The 19,800-nt window shown below is 48.9% G+C and overlaps 1 protein-coding gene across 8 annotated transcripts in view; it reads left to right on the forward strand.

Annotated features, from left to right (window-relative positions):
* The window catches only part of TDRD12 (tudor domain containing 12), a 3,486,095-nt gene that overhangs the window by 1,510,638 nt on the left and 1,955,657 nt on the right, over positions 1 to 19,800 (forward strand). For all 8 annotated transcript variants that reach the window (XM_085639447.1, XM_085639446.1, XM_085639448.1 and 5 more), the window contains one exon: positions 2,532 to 2,659. In XM_085639447.1, coding sequence (XP_085495573.1) covers positions 2,532 to 2,659 — 128 coding nt within the window. The remainder of the gene's footprint in view (positions 1 to 2,531; positions 2,660 to 19,800) is intronic.

Genomic DNA, 19,800 nt, shown 5'->3' on the forward strand with positions numbered 1-19,800 from the left:
CTTTCTACCCCTCTTTCAGAGGTTCTCCTCTTCATTCTTTCTTTGGCTCAGCAGGGCTCTGCTCTGGGCACCCTTAAAGGCTATCTTTCGGCCTTTCTCTGCCTTCCTGAGCAGCCTTCTCTTTTCAAGCCTCTGTTAACAGGTTTCTGAATGGCATTACTCATCTCTTTCCTCCTTCTCCTTTCATATTGCCCCAGTGGGACTTGAATCTTGTCCTCAATTACCTTATGTGTGTTCCTTTTGAACCCCTACCTAATTTTTATCTTCGCCTTCTTACTTTGAAGACTGCTATCATGCTTGCCATCACCTCTGCTCACAGGGTGAGTGAGCTTCAGGCCGTATCTTCCAGACCTCCCTTTCTAACTGTCAATACGGACTAATTAGTCCTCTGTACTAGGCCCTCTTCTCTGCCCAAAGTGGTTACCTCTTTCCACATGGGTCAGACCATCACATTGCCCACCTTCTTCCCGCCTCTGCACCCTTTCAAAGAGGAGAGACTCCACTGTATGGATTCAAAACGTGTGCTGTTTTCTACCTTGACCGCACTAAAGTATTCTGGGTGGACGGTCACCTCTTCGTGGGCTATGTGGGTGCCAAGAAAGGTTGGGCAGTGCACAAATTTACCATCTCTCGATTGGTCGCCCTCTGCATCAAAATCTGCTATTCTTTGGCTATAAAGAAACCTCCAGTGGGACTGTGCGCCCACTCTACCAGGGTGACAGCAGCCACTACTGCCTTGGGACGTGGAGTTCCGCTGGATGACATCTGCCAGGCAGCCACGTGGGCATCCCTGCACACGTTTACTAAGCATTAATACCTGGACAGCCAAGTCCGGAGAGACTGCTTTTTCGGCCGTTCTGTTCTCCAGGACTTCCTGGTGTAAACTTAGTTCTCAGACCCACCCTTGGGGTTGGTATTGCTGGAGTATCTATTCTAAGGTAGGAATCTATAACTAATAGTCTCTTTCAGATGAAGAAGTTACTTACCTTCTGTAACGATGTATCTGTAAGAAACATACATTAGTTATAGATTCCTTACCGCCCCACCCATCCTCCCTGTTCTACAAACTTAGTTCTAGGGATAGGGACTCCCTTTCCGGGCCCTAGTTTTGTGCACCAGTGGTCAGTGTCAGAACTGATGTCTGCACGCAGGGGCGGCATCTAAGTAGACACTGCGACGTCATCCCGGCAACGACGATGCCAACGACTGACGCGGAGTCGACAGACGCCACTTACCGATGCGCAGGGATACTCCTAATAAAAAATTTAGCCGGATCCAGTCTCACGCCTCTGGTAATTATAACTAATATGTCTCTTACAGATACATCGTTACCAAAGGTAAGTAACTTGTTCAACAGGTAAATTTCTCAAGAACTTCATGGTAGTTATCACTATACTTTGATTTGACCCAATATTGAAATTGATCTGTCATCCCGCTCCTTGTCTCTATTAAGACCCTACATTGTCTGTGAACCTTACTGTGTGGTAAACCTGAACTTCAGCTATGGTTTACTGGAATTTATACCTGTCAAATCTGTGCCTTCAAGTCCTCCTGGTCTTTTTTTTCTCGTAGCTTAAGATGGATTCTTAGTGGTTCACATATATAAGGTCACTGTAATAAAAGAGGACACAGAAATAAAGGATTTATTGTCTTGGTGAAGTCTAGAGCGCAATCAAATCGCTTAGACTTTGTCATGAAAGAGTTGAAGTGTTTCGACCCTCTCTTTTTCCGGGTTCTCCTCAGAACTGGAATGTGGAAATAAGGCTTTTTATATGTACTTGGGTATTAAGTACTGAAACTCACTGAAATGTGCCTGTTATGGATACCTGCGCTTTTCTTAGTCTTCTGCTCATTCTATCAAAGATTTTATCTCAGATGACAGTGTTGTCATTAGCGGTACCATATTTTAAATTGCTATTGATCTGATCTGTTTCTTCACAGAAGCAATCCATTCCTCCCATTCTGTGTTGGATGGAGGAACAATAATTTGCAAGACCCAGACCCTCCATCTCTCTTTGCTAGTCATGTACTTAGGCTTAGCCCAGCAAGCTTGAAGCACACATTTTGGGACCATCACGCTAAAGTGGCTGAGGGTGCTGCACCAGAACAATTATGGGGTTCCCAGGTTAAGGGCCTGCACAAAGATAGAGTAGTCTGCTTAACTCAACAGTTCCCTTTAAGTACGGTTTAAGCAAGGGTTTAATCTTTTCTGCTTTACGGAGTTGCTGGTGGTCTGAGTTAAGCGACAGGTGGGCAGCTATGGAGCTTAGTGGAAGACACAATGTTTGATTGATACGAGGCGTTTCGTCCCTCTTCCCCCTTTGGGCTTTCACCTCCTTTGTTTCTTGGAGATAGAATGTGGAATTATAATGACAGTATTCACCTATCAAAGTTTTTAATGTAAACAAGCATACTGTAAGTAGATGTGGAAAAGGTCTGTGTGAGATATGTAGGCAATGCAATATTAATGTGATTAAGAGTTTAAAAAAAAGAAAAGCTGAAATCAAACATATATTTTTCCTTTGTTATAGGTGATGTGATAGTCTCAACACCAGACTGTGTTTTGAGGCTTCTCTTACATCATAGCTTGTTATTCCTGCGAATTTGTCATCTTGTTTTTGATGAGGTTGATAGACTGTTTGCAGAAGCAAATGATCAGGTATGTTTGAGTAATGTATTCCTTTCCTTTCTTCTTGTAGATATTTTTCACTTTCTCAATTATTTTGTTTAACCCCTTCAGTGCCCATGACGAGATAGTCTCGTCATGGAGCGCGGTTGCGCTGTGCCCATGACGAGACTATCTCGTCATGAACCCCGCCCGCTAATGAAACGCCCGGCACAGGGCGTGGAAAGGGCGGGGCACTCAAGGGGTTAATGGGTGAGCAAGTAATTTTGTGACTGAATACTAGATAAAGGCCTATATACTACACCACATACAAAACTGTGAGGTCTTAAAAAAAATCTGTCCCTGTGCATTATCACTGTGCTCATTCTTTATTTATCTCTGCTCTTGTACACATCAGAAGTAGTACTTTGGAAGGTCTATTTGACTGTTGTGGGGCCACAGTGTTGTTGGTAAACCATATGTTTGAGGCATGTGTGCTGTATATACAAATACTTTGCATACTCCTGCAATTTGTCGTTGGGTACGGATGTCTACATGTTGGTTTTCTTCGAAGAAGTCTTTCTTAATTGCAAGGTAAGGTGTCTCCTCCTTTCGGTGATAATGCGCATGGGCATCGACTCCATTGTTAGATTGTTTTACTTTCCGCCATTGGGTTCACACGTGCTTCGTGGTGCTCCGCTTTGAGACCATTCTTTGGGATCCCATCGGTGCGCCACACACTGTAACCTCGTCGGTATTGTTTTGTACGCGCTCCTTTATTCCTCTGTGTCAAAAAGTGAGAAAACTCCATCAATCCAGAAGATGTCGCAGGCAACCTTCGGGTCAAGCCATTTATTTAGACTTGCACTCAGTTGTACTCATCGAGTCTACCGCTGATGGTACTGACTCCATTTCAATTCTGTCCCCGGTGCCACACTAAATATCCGCTCACCGACCTGCATGAAGTCTGCAACTTGTGCCTTTCACCGGAGCACAAGGAGGAAGATCGTGATGATTGTCGATCATTTCGGTCAAAAAAGACTTTGTGGGATCGTCTGGCTCGACGAAGGAACATGCGGAGACTAAAGATAGAGTACACCCAGGTTATCTTCGGAGAAGGTACCGATCAAGAGGAGATGAAAGCATCGTCGGAGGAAGAAGCCCTCTCCATTCATGAATCTGACTCCGAGCTCGAGATCGACCTACAGTCCAAAGAAATTCCAGCAGGACGGGGGGTGTAACTGTGAGTAAAAAAAGAAAAAAAAAAACATTTGCCCACCATACCTGTTCTCATTAAACCCATGGCTTCGGGTCACCACTGGCTTCGGGCCATGGTCGGCACTCAAACTGTTTCGAACCCCAAAACAACAGATTAAGCCTTCGGGCTCGAGTTGAGACAAAACACTTTTGGAGCCGAATTCTTCGACTGAAAGACAAAACCCATCGGTCCAGTTCAGCACCGAAACCTTCTGCCCCGAAAGATAATGATCACCTTCTAAAACCTCCGGAATGGATTTGGGATCCAATTTCTATTTCATAATGTTCCAATCAGAAACGTCTCTACATTAATCCAGATACTGGACATTATACACCATCCAAGAAAAGAACTGCTACTGATAATACAAGTCCTACAATTCCTCTGGAGAAAAAAGAGGACATGGCTAGAAGCCCTATCTATCCTCTTCCTCAGTCCCCTCCTCCACTTCTACCATCACCAGGGTCAAATCCCCTTCAGATTACACCACAAGGTTCTCCTCACACACAACCTGACATTGATGAAGAAGATGCTAATAGTCCTCCACCGAGAGATCCATGGATTGATTATGCTCAACCAGTAGATAATGATCCGGAGCTCTACCCTACCAGGCCTTCACTCCTGATGATAATATAGCTTACCAGGAGTTGATTTCAAGAGCAGCAGCTTACCATGGAGTTGCTCTATATAAAGAAGCTCTAGAGGAAGATTTCTTAATCTGAAAGAAACACGTTAGTTAGATTCCATACCTTAGAATATCCCCAGGCGTCAGGCTGGATCCAGAAAGATTTTCGTCAGCAATACCCTTGCGCGTCGCCAGGCGTCGTCTGCAGCTCCGCGTCCAGCGTCGTGATCGCCGGGATGACGTCGTCGGATTAAAAGCCGCCCTTGCGCGCTGACATCAGTTCTTCTTTTTTCCGTGCCAGTAAGCGCAGATCCGGGAAGAGCATACCCTTTAGTCACTTTTTGACGAAAGTTTTTGAACTTTTTTTTTTTTTTTGGGTTGTCACCGCTGGATGTCGGTCAGGGATCACCACCGCTGGTGTCTCTACTGCCTTCGGGCCGACCATGATGCCGAGTCGTGCCTCGACTGCCGGGCCTTGACCTCGAAGGCTAGGCGGGAGCGGTCCCTCAAGCTGCTCGAGATCCGGCAGTCGGCTCCGCGCCGCTCAAGGTCCTGGTCGAGGAGGAGGTCGAGGGACCGGTCGCTGAGCCGCAGCCATCACCACTCGTCGGGATCAAAGTCCTCGCATTCCGGTAAGTCGAGGCACCGTAATAAGTCGAAGAAGCGACATCGCTCTTCTGACTTCCCATCGCTGGTCGCGCTACTCGGCTGAGAGTTCGGGTGGCACCACCCGTGGGCTCCTTCGGAGCCGCAAGAGTCGCATCCGTCCCCATACCCTCTGGTCCCTGGGCCCGATGCGACTCCGACGCAGATCTGGGACTTCCTCGTGGTCATCAGGAGTCTCGCTCCGCTGTCGAGGCCTGCCGGCGCGCCTTTGGGCCCCGGCGCCGTAGTCTACTTCAGTCCCGACGCCGCAGGCCCCCGGGGGATCCAGGCCTGGATCCCGGTCGACCTTACGACCCCTCCGCCGGCGCCGCCCCCTTAGGTGCCGCCCCCGGCGCCGCCTTCGGATGTCATTGTCCCCAGGTTTAGTCCCGGGCCCGGCGTCGGAGCGGCGCCGGATACAGCGCCGATGGATGACAGATTTATCTACCGCCCGGCTCAGACCTTTCCGCCTGTCTACCAGGAATCGGATGACGGGGACGACTGGGAGGGGTCTGAGGACCCTCTGGCACAGCAGTGCCAGTTATCTCCGGACTGGGCAGAAGAGCTGGGGAATGCAAGTGGTCTTGACACCTCCCCTGACACTGGCTTCATCTCTCCTCCCTCCGTGGCTACGGAGGAGGGTGCTACCAACTGTGCGGTGCTGCGCAGGGTTGCCGAAGCCCTTCATCTGGAGCTTCCTGCAGTGGCCGTGAGGACTAAACTCCTCACTGAAGTGCTTCAACCGCCAGTAAGCTCCTCGGAGCCTCTGCTGCAGTTAAATGAAGCACTGACGGACGTTCTGATGGGCACCTGGTCCAAGCCCTCCACAGTCCCTCATGTGGACCGGAACGTGGCCCGGCACCACCGCCCGCACCGGGTGACCCCAGCTTTCTGTCGGTGCACCCCACGCCTGAGAGCCTAATTATCCAGGCCTCTACCTCCCAGACCGCCTTCCCGTCCGCTCCCCCGGATCGGGAATCCAAAAGGTTGGAACAGTTTGGGAAGAAACTGTTCGCCTCCCTTTGTTTGGGGTTGCGGTCTATCAACACCGCGTGCCTTTTGGACCGTTACACCCACTCCTTGTGGGATACGGTGGCGGACGTGCTGCCCCATTTTCCGGAGGAGGCCCAGACACGGCTCGCCCAGGCTCTTGCCGAGAGGCGGGATGCGGCACGGTACTCGATATGATGTGGGCTTGACACAACAGACTCGCTAGGGAGGGCAATTGCGACCACGGTGGCGATTCGTCGCCACGCCTGGCTGAGGTCCACAAATTTGTCCGGGGATGTCCAGAGTACCCTCATGGACATGCCCTTCGATGGCCGTCGCCTCTTTGGCGACAAAGCGGATAGTGCGCTGGAGCGCTTTAAGGACTCCAGGGCTACGGCCAAGTCATTGGGCCTCTCGGACCCGCACCTGCAAACTTCCGCTTTTCGCCCCTTTCGTGGCCACGGAAGGGGCGCCCCTGCACGTCCGTCTAGCCACAGGCCGCAGAACCAGCCTCAACGTGGTCGCGGATGTGGATTCTGCCGAGGCGGAGCGGGGGGACAGAGATGGTCAGCCCAAATCTGCCCCAGCAGCATCTGCCTCAAAGCCTTCCTAGTCCGAGCTTTCAGGCCCATTCCACGCCAGTGGGAGGCAGAGTTCGCCATCCCCTGCTCCACTGGCGTACCATCACATCATGGGTGCTGCAGATCGTCCGAAGGGGCTACTCCCTCCCCTTTGAGGCGACCCCTCCAGCCATGCCACCGCAGTACCACCGCATATCGGGGGATCACTTGCAACTTCTGCAGGAGGAAGTTACGGCCCTCTTGGCCAAGGGGGCCATCGAACACGTTCCTGGCCCAGAAGTAGGACAGGGTTGTTACTCACACTACTTTCTGGTTCCCAAGAAGGGCAATGGGGGCCTGTGCCCTATCTTGGACCTCAGGAGCGTCAACGCCTTCCTCGGGAAGGAGAAGTTCAAGATGCTGATATTAGCTCAGGTTCTGGCTGCCCTAGACCCTGGAGACTGGATGGTAGCGTTGGACTTGCAGGACGCTTATTTCCTCATCCCCATCCTGCCGTCCCACCGGCGTTACCTGCGGTTCACAGTAGGCCACGAGCACTTTCAGTTTACCGTGCTCCCCTTCGGCCTCACAAGTGCCCCTCTGGTGTTCACGAAAGTGATGGCGGTGGTCGCAGCTCATCTGCGCAGATTAGGGGTTCCAGTCTTCCCCTATCTCGACGACTGGTTGTTGAAGGCGGGCTCGCCCCGAACAGTCGTCTCCCACCTCCAGACTACGACCGACCTCCTGCATTCGCTGGGGTTCTCCATCAACGTGCCGAAGTCACATCTGAGTCCCTCCCAGAAGCTCCTTTTCATCGGAGCGGTTCTGGACTCAACGCAGTTTCGGGGTCTATCTTCCCGAACAGCGGGTTCGGGATATTCAGGCTCGGAATCCGATCTTTAAGCCTTTATCCCGAGTTTGTCAGGATGGGCCTATGGCTGCTGGGTCTGATAGCCTCCTACTGGTACATCATGTCAGGTGGCGAATGCGGGCTCTGCAGTGGGACCTGATGTTCCAGTGGGCTCCACATCAGTGCAACCTGTCCGACCATGTCCTGATCTCGGAGGGCACTGCACGACAGTTGCAGTGGTGGCTCACGGACCGCGATTGGGTCAGTGGCAAATCCCTCTCCCTACCCCAACCGGAGCACGTAGTGGTGACGGATGCGTCCCTCCTGGGAGAGGGGGGCCACAAGGGCGAGGCGGAGATCAGAGGCCTCTAGTCTCAGGCGGAGTCCCGGCTCCATATCAACCTATTGGAGCTGGGGGCGAACCGGCTTGCACTGAAGGCATTCCTTCCCTCTGTCCGGGGAAGTGTAGTGCAGGTGTTCACTGACGACACCACCGCTAAGTGGTATTGCAGCAAACATGGCGGGGTGGGGTCGTGGACCCTTTTTCAGGAGGCTCTGCGCCTCTGGACATGGCTGGAACATCCGGGCATCAGCCTGGTGGTTCAACACCCGGCGGGCTCTCTGAACGCCAGGGCGGACAAACTCAGCCGTCAGTGCATGATGGATCACGAATGGCGTCTGAACTCGGACGTGGTGCAAGGTCTCTTTCTGCAGTGGGGAGAGCCTTGGTTAGATCTATTCGCCACCGAAGAGAACACGCAATGTGATCAGTTCTGCGCGTTGGAATTTCCAAGGCGGCACTCGCTCGGAGACACTTTTCGGCGCGAGTGGAGTTGCGGTCTGTTAAACCCCTTTCCGCCTACACTACTTCTGCCCAGAGTGCTGAAGAAGATACGGCGCGATCGGGCCCAAGTCATCCTTGTGGCTCCGGATTGGGCACGAAGATCCTGGTATCCCGAGCTACTCAGTCTGTCAATCGATCCCCCGATTTGACTGCCTCTTCAAGAGGACTTTCTGTCACAGCAGCGGGGGACAGTCCTGCACCCGAACCTGTCCAGCCTCCACCTCCATGCGTAGAGATTGAGCGGCGGCAGTTGATGCCATTTGACTTGCCTTCTGAAGTCTGTGATGTCATTCTGGCAGCCAGGCATCCCTCCACTAAAACGGTATATGCCTGCAGGTGGAACAATTTTGTGGCATGGTTCACAGCAAAGGCTGTGGATCCCCTTTCCGCCCCTCTTTCTGAGGTTCTCCTCTTTCTTCTTTCTTTGGCCCGGCAGGGCTCTGCCCTGGGCACCTTGAAAGGTTATCTTGCTGCCATCTCTGCCTTCTTACGGGTTCCTGATCAGCCCTCTCTTTTCAAGTCCCCTGTAGTGTCACGCTTTCTTAAAGGCATTACCCACACGTTCCCTCCTGTCGCTTTCGTAATGCCTCAGTGGGACTTGAATCTTGTCTTAACATTCCTGATGTGCGCTCCCTTTGAGCCTCTTCACAATTGTCCTCTTCGTCTTCTCACTCTTAAGACTGCTTTCCTGGTAGCCATCACCTCGGCTAGACGAGTGAGTGAGCTCCAGGCTCTATCGTCCAAGCCTCCTTTGCTATCTGTTCATCCGGACAAGGTTGTCCTTCGGCCTCGTCCTTCCTTTCTACCGAAAGTGGTGACCCCCTTTCATCTTGGGCAATCTGTCACCTTGCCCACCTTCTTTCCACCTCCGCATCCTTCCAAAGAGAAAGAGCGGCTCCACCGTCTGGACCCAAAACGTGTACTCTCCTTTTATTTGGACCGCACGAAACAGTTCCGGGTGGACGACCAGCTTTTCGTTGGCTTCGTGGGTGCTAAGAAGGGAAAAGCTGTGCACAAACAGACCATCTCCCGGTGGGTCATTTTGTGTATAAAAACCTGTTATTCCTTGGCAAAAAAGGACCCTCCTGTTGGGCTGCGAGCCCATTCTACTCGGGCCACAGCGGCTACTACTGCTTTAGGACGGGGAGTCCCTTTGCAGGACATCTGTCAGGCGGCGACGTGGGCTTCGCTGCACACGTTTGCCAGGCATTATTGCCTAGACAGCCAAGTCCGGAGGGATGGCTTCTTTGGCCGTTCTGTCCTCCAGGACTTTCTGGTGTGATCTTGGTTCGCAGACCCACCACCGGGGTTGATATTGCTGGGGTATCTATTCTAAGGTGAGGAATCTAACTAACGTGTTTCTTTCAGATGAACAAGTTACATACCTTCGGTAACGATGTATCTGTAAGAAACATTAGTTAGTTAGATTCCTCACCGACCCATCCATCCTCCCCGTTCTGCGAACCGACCTCTAGGGTTAAGGTTCTCCCTTTCAGGGCCCTAGATTTTTTGACACCAGTGTCGGTCTCTTGCATGGCTCTGCGTTCCTGGCGCGGAAAGCTATGTACAAGAACTGACGTCAGCGCGCGAGGGCGGCGTCTAAGTACTCCGACGTCAGTCCGGCGCACGACGCCAACGACGGACGCGGAGCCGCAGACGCGCCTAGCGACGCGCAAGGGGTATTGCTACAAAAATCTTCCGGATCCAGTCTGACGCCTGGGGATATTCTAAGGTGAGGAATCTAACTAACTAATGTTTCTTACAGATACATCGTTACCGAAGGTAAGTAACTTGTTCATTCACTTACAAACCATAGGTTTCACACACGTTATAGTTGGGAATTAGCATTTAAAACACCTTGCAAATTCACTTAAAAAAACCATAGGTTTCACACATGTTATAGTTAGCTGGACATTTCACTCGTGAAAAACAAATGATATTCCCCCGTTATAGTTAGTTCAGATAACTATAACTTGCGCGCCCGAAATCCACTGCTCATGACGTCACATATTACATCACTCATGACATGGTCAGTGGCATCTCAAATGACATCACTGATGACATCATCCTTGTGATAGAGTGGCGGTCGCGCGAGTTATAGTTATCTGAACTAACTATAACAGGGGAATTTCATTGGTTTTTTACGAGTGAAATGTCCAGCTAACTATAACGTGTGAAACCTATGGTTTTTTAAGTGAATTTGCAAGGTTTTTTAAATGCTAATTCCTAACTATAACGTGTGTGAAGCCTATGGTTTCTTAAGTGAATTTGTAAGGTTTTTTAAATGCTAAGTTATGTATGTATTATTATATTTTTTATATATTTATTTTACAATAAACTACCTATGTATATAGTTATAGATTGACTGTATCCTGTAATATGGAATGGCTCGTTTAAAATGTTTAAGGTTTTTCACTGTGCGCGCACCGTGTGCGCACGGTGCGCGCACCCCGCGAATTTTTGAAACAAAAATAAAAATGTTTTTTCACCCTTCGGGGTCCTTCAGGGACCCCCTGACATAGGCTAGGGGGTCAGGAACTCTATACCCTGCCCCCTTTTCACGTTCTCCACCTTTCTTTTTCACTGTCACACACCAAACACACAAAATGGCGGCCGACACTTCCTGATTTCGACCGATTCGAATGTTGACTGACATGAATCCACCAATCAGAATTACGCTCGCGCACAGTGCGCGCTTATAGATATTTATGTGCTTTTATCTGCAATTTTCTCAGGAACTACTGAACAGATTGACACCATATATGCAAAAGGCCGATGCCTGACCTGAGGACTACCTCTTTGCCAAATTTCAAGTAATTCTGTTCAGCCGTTCGGGCTGTACCTTCGACTAAAGGTCCTATGGGAAAATGCATGGGGAAAATGCGTTTTGGGACCCCCCTTTTTTCTCAGCCCCCGCTTGACGAATCACCCCGAGACTTTCAGGGTAGTAGCTGAGCGGAGCGCCCCATTAGTTTTGAAAATTTCGCGAGGATTCGTCAACCGGCGCCAAAGTTATTCAAAATAGAATTTTCAGATTTCCTATTGAAACACGGTCCTAACTATAACTATCTACTGGCGACCGCAAGTAGATAATATAGCCGCTCCACTCGCACCAATTTATCGCACTCACGAACGGGTGCTGTACGGCGGGCGGTGCTCCCGCCAATATTACCGCTACGCGCCTCCTCTCACTTTAGAAAAGACACAGCACTCGCGGGGGAAAGTCAATAGGTTTATTCTGACTCACAACGCACCAGACGCGTTTCGGCAAGCTCCTTCCTCGATGGTATGAGAGCGCACCAGATAAGGCCATATTTTATATTTACATATGACCACATTTCCTGTTGACAACATAAACAAAGGACCAATTCATTCGTGTTACCCTCAGCGCCATATTGAAATGTCCTATACATCATACATTTGTCGATTACAGAAGAATGCCACAGGTAAATTACCCGATAATGGCATAGTTCAACGGCTGTACATAAACAATTCATAAATACAAACATTCACTGCATCACGCCCTTGATGGGCCAGTGTTCCCACATGCTCATACATGGAACTATCTAAACAATCTGTTATCAAACCAATCCAGCCCTATATGGGCTTAAGCGCTATTGGCATATACGGTACTCTCCTAAACCCTATAGTAGTGAACACTATCAATTAAATCATGATCTATTTCTTTTTTTATTTTATTATTTATTAAAGTTTTATTAAAATTAACACAAAATTACATACTGCAACCAACAAAATACGCCAGTAGTGTTACAGCCGCTTTACAATTGTGGTACATGCCAGAACAGCCATGCGTGTACATCCTTATCTGTGGGGTTTCCTGTCATCATGATAGTCACACACATATTATACCCCTCCGTTCATGGTCGGACCAGACCGACTGATGCGTCTACCTATTGACATGTGCAATCATGACTGGGACCTTCAGATTCAACCGGGGTGGCGACACAAAAAGTAACCGCCCATGCTCTCCCCCGGCAACCATTAAGCAACCATACTAACCACTTCCTCCCCCACGTCGACGGAGCACATATCTTACCTTCCCATCCTCATTCGTCCAGTGCAGCCCTCTCACCCTCCATCCCTCGTCTCTCTTGAGCCCATTGCACAAATGGTTCCCAGATGTCCCGCGGGCGGTAGGCCGGCGGCATCAATTCCCAAAATGTGTTCAACTGCACATGGCCATAAGTCACGTCCGCCAGCCATCCCGTCACCTAGGGCACCCGGTTCCTACCCCAATGTAGTACCACCTGCCTTTTAGCAAATAGGAGGAGTAAAGCATGGAGTTTACGTGTTTTAGGTGGAGTGTTCTTTACATAGCCCAGTATCCCCAGCTCAGGGGATGGGGCATCAGTTCGCCCTATTATCTGATTAACCAGAGTAAACACCTGGGAGCAAAATTCCACAAGACTGGGGCAGAACCACGCCATATGCAAGAAAGAGGCAGGTTCATCCCCGCATCTCCAACACCCGGCATCCTCCCTGATGCCCATCCTATGTAGAGTGATCGGTGTTCTATAGAGTCTATGCAAATACTTAAAATGTATAAGCCGCAGTTTATAATTCGGAGAGAGCTCCGCCAACTGTCCACAACAAAAGGTCCACTGTTCTTCCGACAGTGGAGAGCCGAGCTCCCCATTCCACTGCTGAAGGGACTGAGGCCGGACCACCGGCGCCACACTCTGCATCGATTTATAAAGTTTAGTGACCAATTTCCGGGGAGATGGGGAACCCACCAAGCACTCCAGCGCCGGGAGGACCGGGGGGGCCGCCGGGAAGCTCTCACTCAACGCTCGGCAGGTCTCCCGCAGCCTGTGGTATAAATATAATTCAGAAAAATGCACCGCCTGCTCCTCCGCCGCCACCGGCGGCTGCATAAAGCTACTGTCTGGGAATAGGTCTGCGAATGTATGGAGGAGCATCTTCCGCAGCAGGGGCGGGCTAATTCCGTCCCCGATGCAGGGCAATAGCGGGTTACGCGCCAGGGACAGCGACGGGGCATACAAAAGCGGCAGCCCCGTCCTGCGTCTCAGTTCCTCCCAGACCCAGCGCAGCATCTCAGCAGTGTCGACATCCCCCCGGGGGCGGCATGCCTTCACACAAATGGCTACTCTTAGCGGAACTGGCGCCACAATGTCCCGCTCTACCACCACATGCGGTTGGAAGGGCGTCGGATGCACCCAGAAGTGCAGATACTGGACCTGTGCACACAGGGCATATAAGCGCATGTCTGGTGCCCCCAACCCCCCTTGTTTTAACGGCAAGGTCAGCACATCCCAGGACGCTCGTGCCTGACCGCCAGCCCACACCAACGTGAGCAGATGCGACCGCAGCGTTGCAAAACATTGTGATGTCAGAGGAACCGGTATATTCGCAAATAAATATAAAAATGTAGGCAGAATAACCATTTTAGCTAGGGCAATCCTGCCCGTTAGAGACCTAGGTAATCTCGTCCATATCTTAATCTTCTCCTCCAGCCACATAACAGCCCTCCCGTAGTTAAAAATCATGATCTATTTCTTGATGACAAAAATGAAACCTCATAAACAAGAAAAAATTTGAACAAATTATACAGAAAAAATTGTACAGAAAGATCATCATCATCATCAGAGTCAAATTCAAATATTACTCAAATTTTCAGCAATTTCATATAGATCCAAATTCATTTATAAAGTATATCCATACCTATAAACATGGTAGAATAACACCCCAGAGGTAACCGCTTCTATAGGGGAGAGAGCCCTCTACCCTAGATGCACTGTAAGTTCCTCATTACTATTAAGTCCACCTGGGGTCTTCGTACCAAGATCTATAATGTACCTTGACTCTTACCTTCTTAATTTTGTTACTCTATCCCCTCCTCTTAGGTTCACAGGCACATGATCCAGCGCAAAAAAAGTCAATAAATCACTATTGCAGTTATGATGCGCTTGAAAATGTCTTGCAACGGGATAAGTTACATCCCGATTTTTTTTTTTATAGCTCGTGTGTGTTCTAGAATGCGTATTTTTGTTTGATGGATAGTACTTCCGATATATCTTTGCCCATATGGACATAGCAGGCAGTATACCGTGTATGGGGTACTACATGTTAAGAACTTTCTGATCCACCTTGGTTTTTTCGTCCCTGCTACTTCATATGACAGAACCTTCTTGCTGTTCCTGCATGATTTACACCTACCACATGGGTGTGAGAAGTTGGCCTGATATATGATGTCACTAATTCTAGTGTACACCTTGTATCAGTCCAAACAACCCTTATGGTGATTGGTTGTAAAGTCAACCTTATAGACCAGCTATCCTAGTGGTAGCATGGACAAGAGCAGTCTTAGGCTAAACTCTGAATGGCATGTGAAGCCAGCTGTTATACCATATGTAATCCCTTGAATACCAAATGAAAGGACACCACAACAGATATATATATAAAAATAGAATGTATTTATTCTAGGCAAACCCCCAGCACTCTTTATGAGATTCGAGGTAAGTACAACACAGTCTTATTTAAGCATACATTAAGTCACACAGGTAAGTCATACAGCTAGGCCCTAGGGGCCACGCAAACCATATACTAAGTAAGTGGTATAAGGACCACTGACACGAACACAGGATAGGCCTAGGCCTAGGGAATCGCTGGGGCTACACTATACTACCAACAGTTAGGAAGTGGGAGGCCCACGGGATTCAGGTGCAGAGTGGAAACACTCACGCGTAATGCGTAAAAGTCGATAGAATCACTAGCAGTTAGAAATAAGCAGTTTTAGGACACTTCTGGTATAGCTAGAAAGTCGAGACTCGGAAACTAGACCCTAGGATAGTCAATACCCTTGTGAGCACCGAAGTACCCAAGTTACCTAGCCCACGGGCTGCGGGGGCATAGGTGTGAACTTGCGTCGGGTTTCGTCGTGGACTTCTATGGATGCCTGAAGGAAAGTTGCTGACAGGCAGTCAGTGAAGAGTGTCCAGTGGATCCCGAGGTGGGGATCAAGAAGGAAGGAACCTGCAAGCAGAAGGGACAGTGTCTAGGTCACCAGCCACGAAGGCTCTTGCTGTCGGCGGCGTCGAAGTCGAGTCAGGACCCAACAAGCCTTGGCAAGCGGAACCCATGCAGGATGGAGGACTTGCTTCTGGTGCAGACCAGGAAGGTCTGGGGTGCTTCTCTTTCACAGAGAAGCGGGTGCCAGTCTGGAGGAGCCGGACCAGCAAGTTGAAAGTAAAGGTTCGTCGTCACAGAGGCTACTAGCCAACGGGCCAGCAACCGGACAACACGTCGAGCCACACAGGTGCAGAAGGGCCCCACGCAGAACACGTGAAGTGTGGGAAGCTGATCTTCTTTGCAGATGGTGCTCGGGAGTGGGGCTTCTCAGTTCCCCAAGCACACCCTCGAGGAAGCCTCAGAAGTCGCGCTAGTCAGTTACTAGCCACTTTTCCCAAGTCGCCGGTCCCACGTCCCTCGTCGCCTCCACGGGTCTCAGCTTCGCTGGAGATGTGGATCTGGTTCAGAGATGTCTGGAAGTCTCGGCGCTGGTCAGTCTCTGCAGTCGTCCCTCATAGGATTCAGTCGCAAAGCAAGCAGCGGTCGCTGGATGGTGCCTGGTTGCCCAGGGTGGTCACTCCTTGGCCACAAGGGAGATTTCTTCAGTCTTCTTCCTGAGGTCGAATGTCGAAGGTCCAGAGTTTCTGTTCAAGTTGCAGGTTCAGGATAATCTAATCTCCTGGGGCCCAGCTACCACTCTTATACTAATCTGGGGGGCTGGGTTGCCTGCTAGGTCACGCCTTATGGGTGGGACCTGGGAGGGGGTGGTTACACCCCCTTCCCTTTGTCCAGTTTCGCGCCAGGACTGGGGCTGGAGTGCCCTAGCACCGGTTTGAACTGGACTATGCATGGAGCACCTTGTGTGCCCCAGGCATGTCTCATTCCTTTCAGCCCTCCCTGCCCCAATACACTAAAGTCTGTCTAGCCCTCACCTCCCCAAGCAGGAAACCTATTGTCCAGGCCTCCCTGGCTGGGAGGGCTCCCAGCAGCAGGAGGTCAGGCTCGTGTCTGTGGCAGCAGCATCCATTTTGTTATGCTGAAGCTTTGTTGAGAATTAAACAGCAACGTAGGATTTTAACATGCCTCTCCCTCTAGAAGGGAGGAATAATATCCTCATTGCCAGAAATGGTATGGGGGTATTATTCCACAGTGTTAGACACCTTACACAACATGTTTTGATAAAGCCAAACCATAGTTACCATAACCGTTTAAGATTATAAGGCACTTTAAGAGTATATGGTAGGCTATATCATAGAACAGCTATAAGGACATGGTTCCGAAAGCTGCAGACAGGCTCAGCTCATGCTAGAGCACCATCTCACATGTTACCAAGCACTCTGCCTCCAGGATTGTTAAGGCCTGCCATAGGAGTGGCTGATAGGTACACATGTGTCTATATATAAGGTAGGTATAGGAATACTACACCCAAGCAGGGGGTGATTACACGACCTTGCCCCAGCTGAGTGATCAGCCAGTTGTCTGATTGGAAGGCCAGACCAGGGGTGGCATAATACATGCTGCAGCCCCTGGGAGGCCTAGGGTACACCTATGCCCTAGGTACCTAGGGTACACTGTACAGGGTCCTATAAGGTGATCCTTACCAATTGGGTATGTACTTAGGTTACATGGAGTCCATTGTAAAGAGAGAGCAGACAGCCTGAGACCCTGAATGGCAGCATCTCAGGCCAACTAAGTCGAAAAACCAGCTAGACACTAGGCAAAAAGTTGGGGGTAACCATAGTCCGATATCCACCTTCCTACAATGGGTAGAAACCATGTGGTGCCTCACCAAATGGTCTAGGAACTGACCGTACAAAATGACTTTCACTTAGTGTCCCTCAGGGCTCTTGCTCTTCTAAAAGTAAGCATTGGGCGCCTAGGTATATCCATACCAACAATAGGATCCATTCTCAACAAATTCCAATTTTTCTTTAATATCATTCTAAAATGATCTTTTTTCTCTGCAGTCTTTTTTTGTTTTAGAAGATCTCTAGACTTTGCCTGCACTCTTGAGAGAGACTCCATCAATGACTTTTCACCATATCCTCGTGCTTTAAACCTCCCTATACTAGCTTCTGCACTGGAAATAAAGTCTTCCTCATTGGTACAGTTTCTCTTAATCCTGAGAAATTCCCCATAGGGAAAACTCAGGACCAATCTAGGGGGATGACTGCTTGTCGAGTGTAAGGTAGAATTCCCAGCAGTAGGCTTTCGAAACAACCATGTATTGATCTTGCCTGCTTCTATAAAATCCTCTAAATCAAGGAAATTCACACTTTCAGAGCTTATTTCAGCTGTAAAACGCAAGTTATTCTCATTTGCATTCAAAATATCTGTAGACATAGAAGCTGATTCTTGGGACCCTCTCCAAACTAGAAAAAGATCGTCTGTATATCTGTACCAGGCCACTATTTTCTGTGTCCATTCCCCATTGGTAGACGCCCAGGCCACCCGCTCCTCCCACCAGCCCACGAAAAGATTTGCGTAACTGGGGGCGAAGCAGGTGCCCATGGCCGCACCCTTGAGTTGTTTATAGAACTGGTCCTGGTACAGAAAAATGTTATTTTCAAGACAGAAGGTTAGAAATTCTAACAACATGGAGCTATGTTCTGTGAATTTCACAGAGCGTGTGTCTAAAAAAGATTTCACAGCTTGAATACCATCGGGGTGAGATATGTTGGTATACAAGGTAGCTATATCCATAACTAGCATGCAATCACCCTCCCGCCAGTTGATATGTTCAACATGTCCCAGAAAATCCTTTGTGTCTCTAATATAACTGCGCAGATTTTTCACAAAATCAGTTAAAAAATAATCAATATATACAGACATATGCTCAAGCAGACTTCCTTGTGAGCTCACTATGGGTCTACCTGGTGGTTTAGTCCTGTCTTTATGTACTTTCGGTAGATGATAAAAACAAGGAATCACCAGATTCAAACACCTCAAGTACAAGTATTCTTCAGATTCCACTAGACCTTGCTCATACCATTTCTTAAGTAGTTGATGGCAGTTTGATATCCTCTCAAGGTAGATTTTTTTTGTCAATTTTCTCATAACAGGGGGCCAATAATTGTCGTAGTGCCTCCTCGTTATAAGCCTCATAGGTTTGGAGCACTACGTTCCCCCCCTTGTCTGAAGGTTTTAAAATTATATTAGTGTCTGCTTCGATATTTTCTATAGCCTTGATCTGATCTTGAGTCAAATTCGATTTGTTGCCCATAAATCCTGTTCTCCGCTTCATCAATTCTTTTTACACCCTCTCCACAAACATGTCAATATTATCGCTGGGCATCTGAGGTAAAAAGGTTGACACTGGTTTAAACAGACTACCACCTCCAATTTGTTCTATTCCCGTTATTGCAGAAATATCATTCGCATGTAAATCATCATTCACCATCCCCAGTTCTTTCAGGGACTGCAATGCTGGCAAATCACGTTCGATTAAAATATCCGTTTGCAACTCTGCTTTGTTTTTTACTGTTTGTTTCTTTGGCCGTAGCTTATCCAATTTATGTAGCTTCAATTTACGGGAAAATCTAAACAAATCAATTCTCGTCTGTGTATACTCTAGATGTTTCTGGGGACAGAAAGATAATCCCAATTTCAATACAGATTCCTCGTTCTTCGTTAGCGTTTTGGGGGTCAGATTTATGATCGTCAGATTATTGTCCATCTCTAAACTCCTTTCCGTTTGTTGTAGCGTTAGCTCCTGGTTACGGGTGGCGAGAATTTGCTTTTTACGCCACTCGCCTCCCCTCCGCGTTGGCCGCCTCTTTGATTCTCAGGCGGCTTGCCTCTTGTTCCCTTTTGCCACGATTGCCTGATTATTTGGAATTCCTCGTGAAAAGGGGTCTTCCTTATTATTGCGGGACCTGGGGCACCTCCCTTGTCGGACAATAGCTGTTCTGTTTCTGATAGCTCTGATTCAGTAGTATCCCCCTGATCGCTCTTTCCTGGTAAGCTCTTTTTGTTCTCCAATGCTGGTCTTGACGCTTCATATCTCTTAGCGAAAGTCAGTACCCTTCCCAATTCATAATCGCGTTCATCGCGCTCAAACTTTTCCTGCTTTAGCGGTCTTATTTTACCTTCATATGCCTTTAATCTTTTTACCATTAATGCTCTTAGTTCCTCCTGTTTCTTTTTGTCATCATCCTTCTTAATTTCTTTCTCCAATTCATCAATAGCGTTGCAAACCTTTTCGTGATCGCTCCATGCGAACTTTATTAAAATCATCAACATTCCTTTGCATGATCCCGCCGTGTATTCAGCCCATTCCTCTAAAAGCTGGGGGTCAGGATTTTCATATGCAGGGACCGTATATATGCGGAGGCCCCTAGGAACTCTATTGACCTCCACATAATTCTGTAAGGAAG

Source organism: Triturus cristatus, chromosome 12, assembly GCF_964204655.1.
Source record: "Triturus cristatus chromosome 12, aTriCri1.1, whole genome shotgun sequence".
Taxonomy (NCBI): domain Eukaryota; kingdom Metazoa; phylum Chordata; class Amphibia; order Caudata; family Salamandridae; genus Triturus; species Triturus cristatus.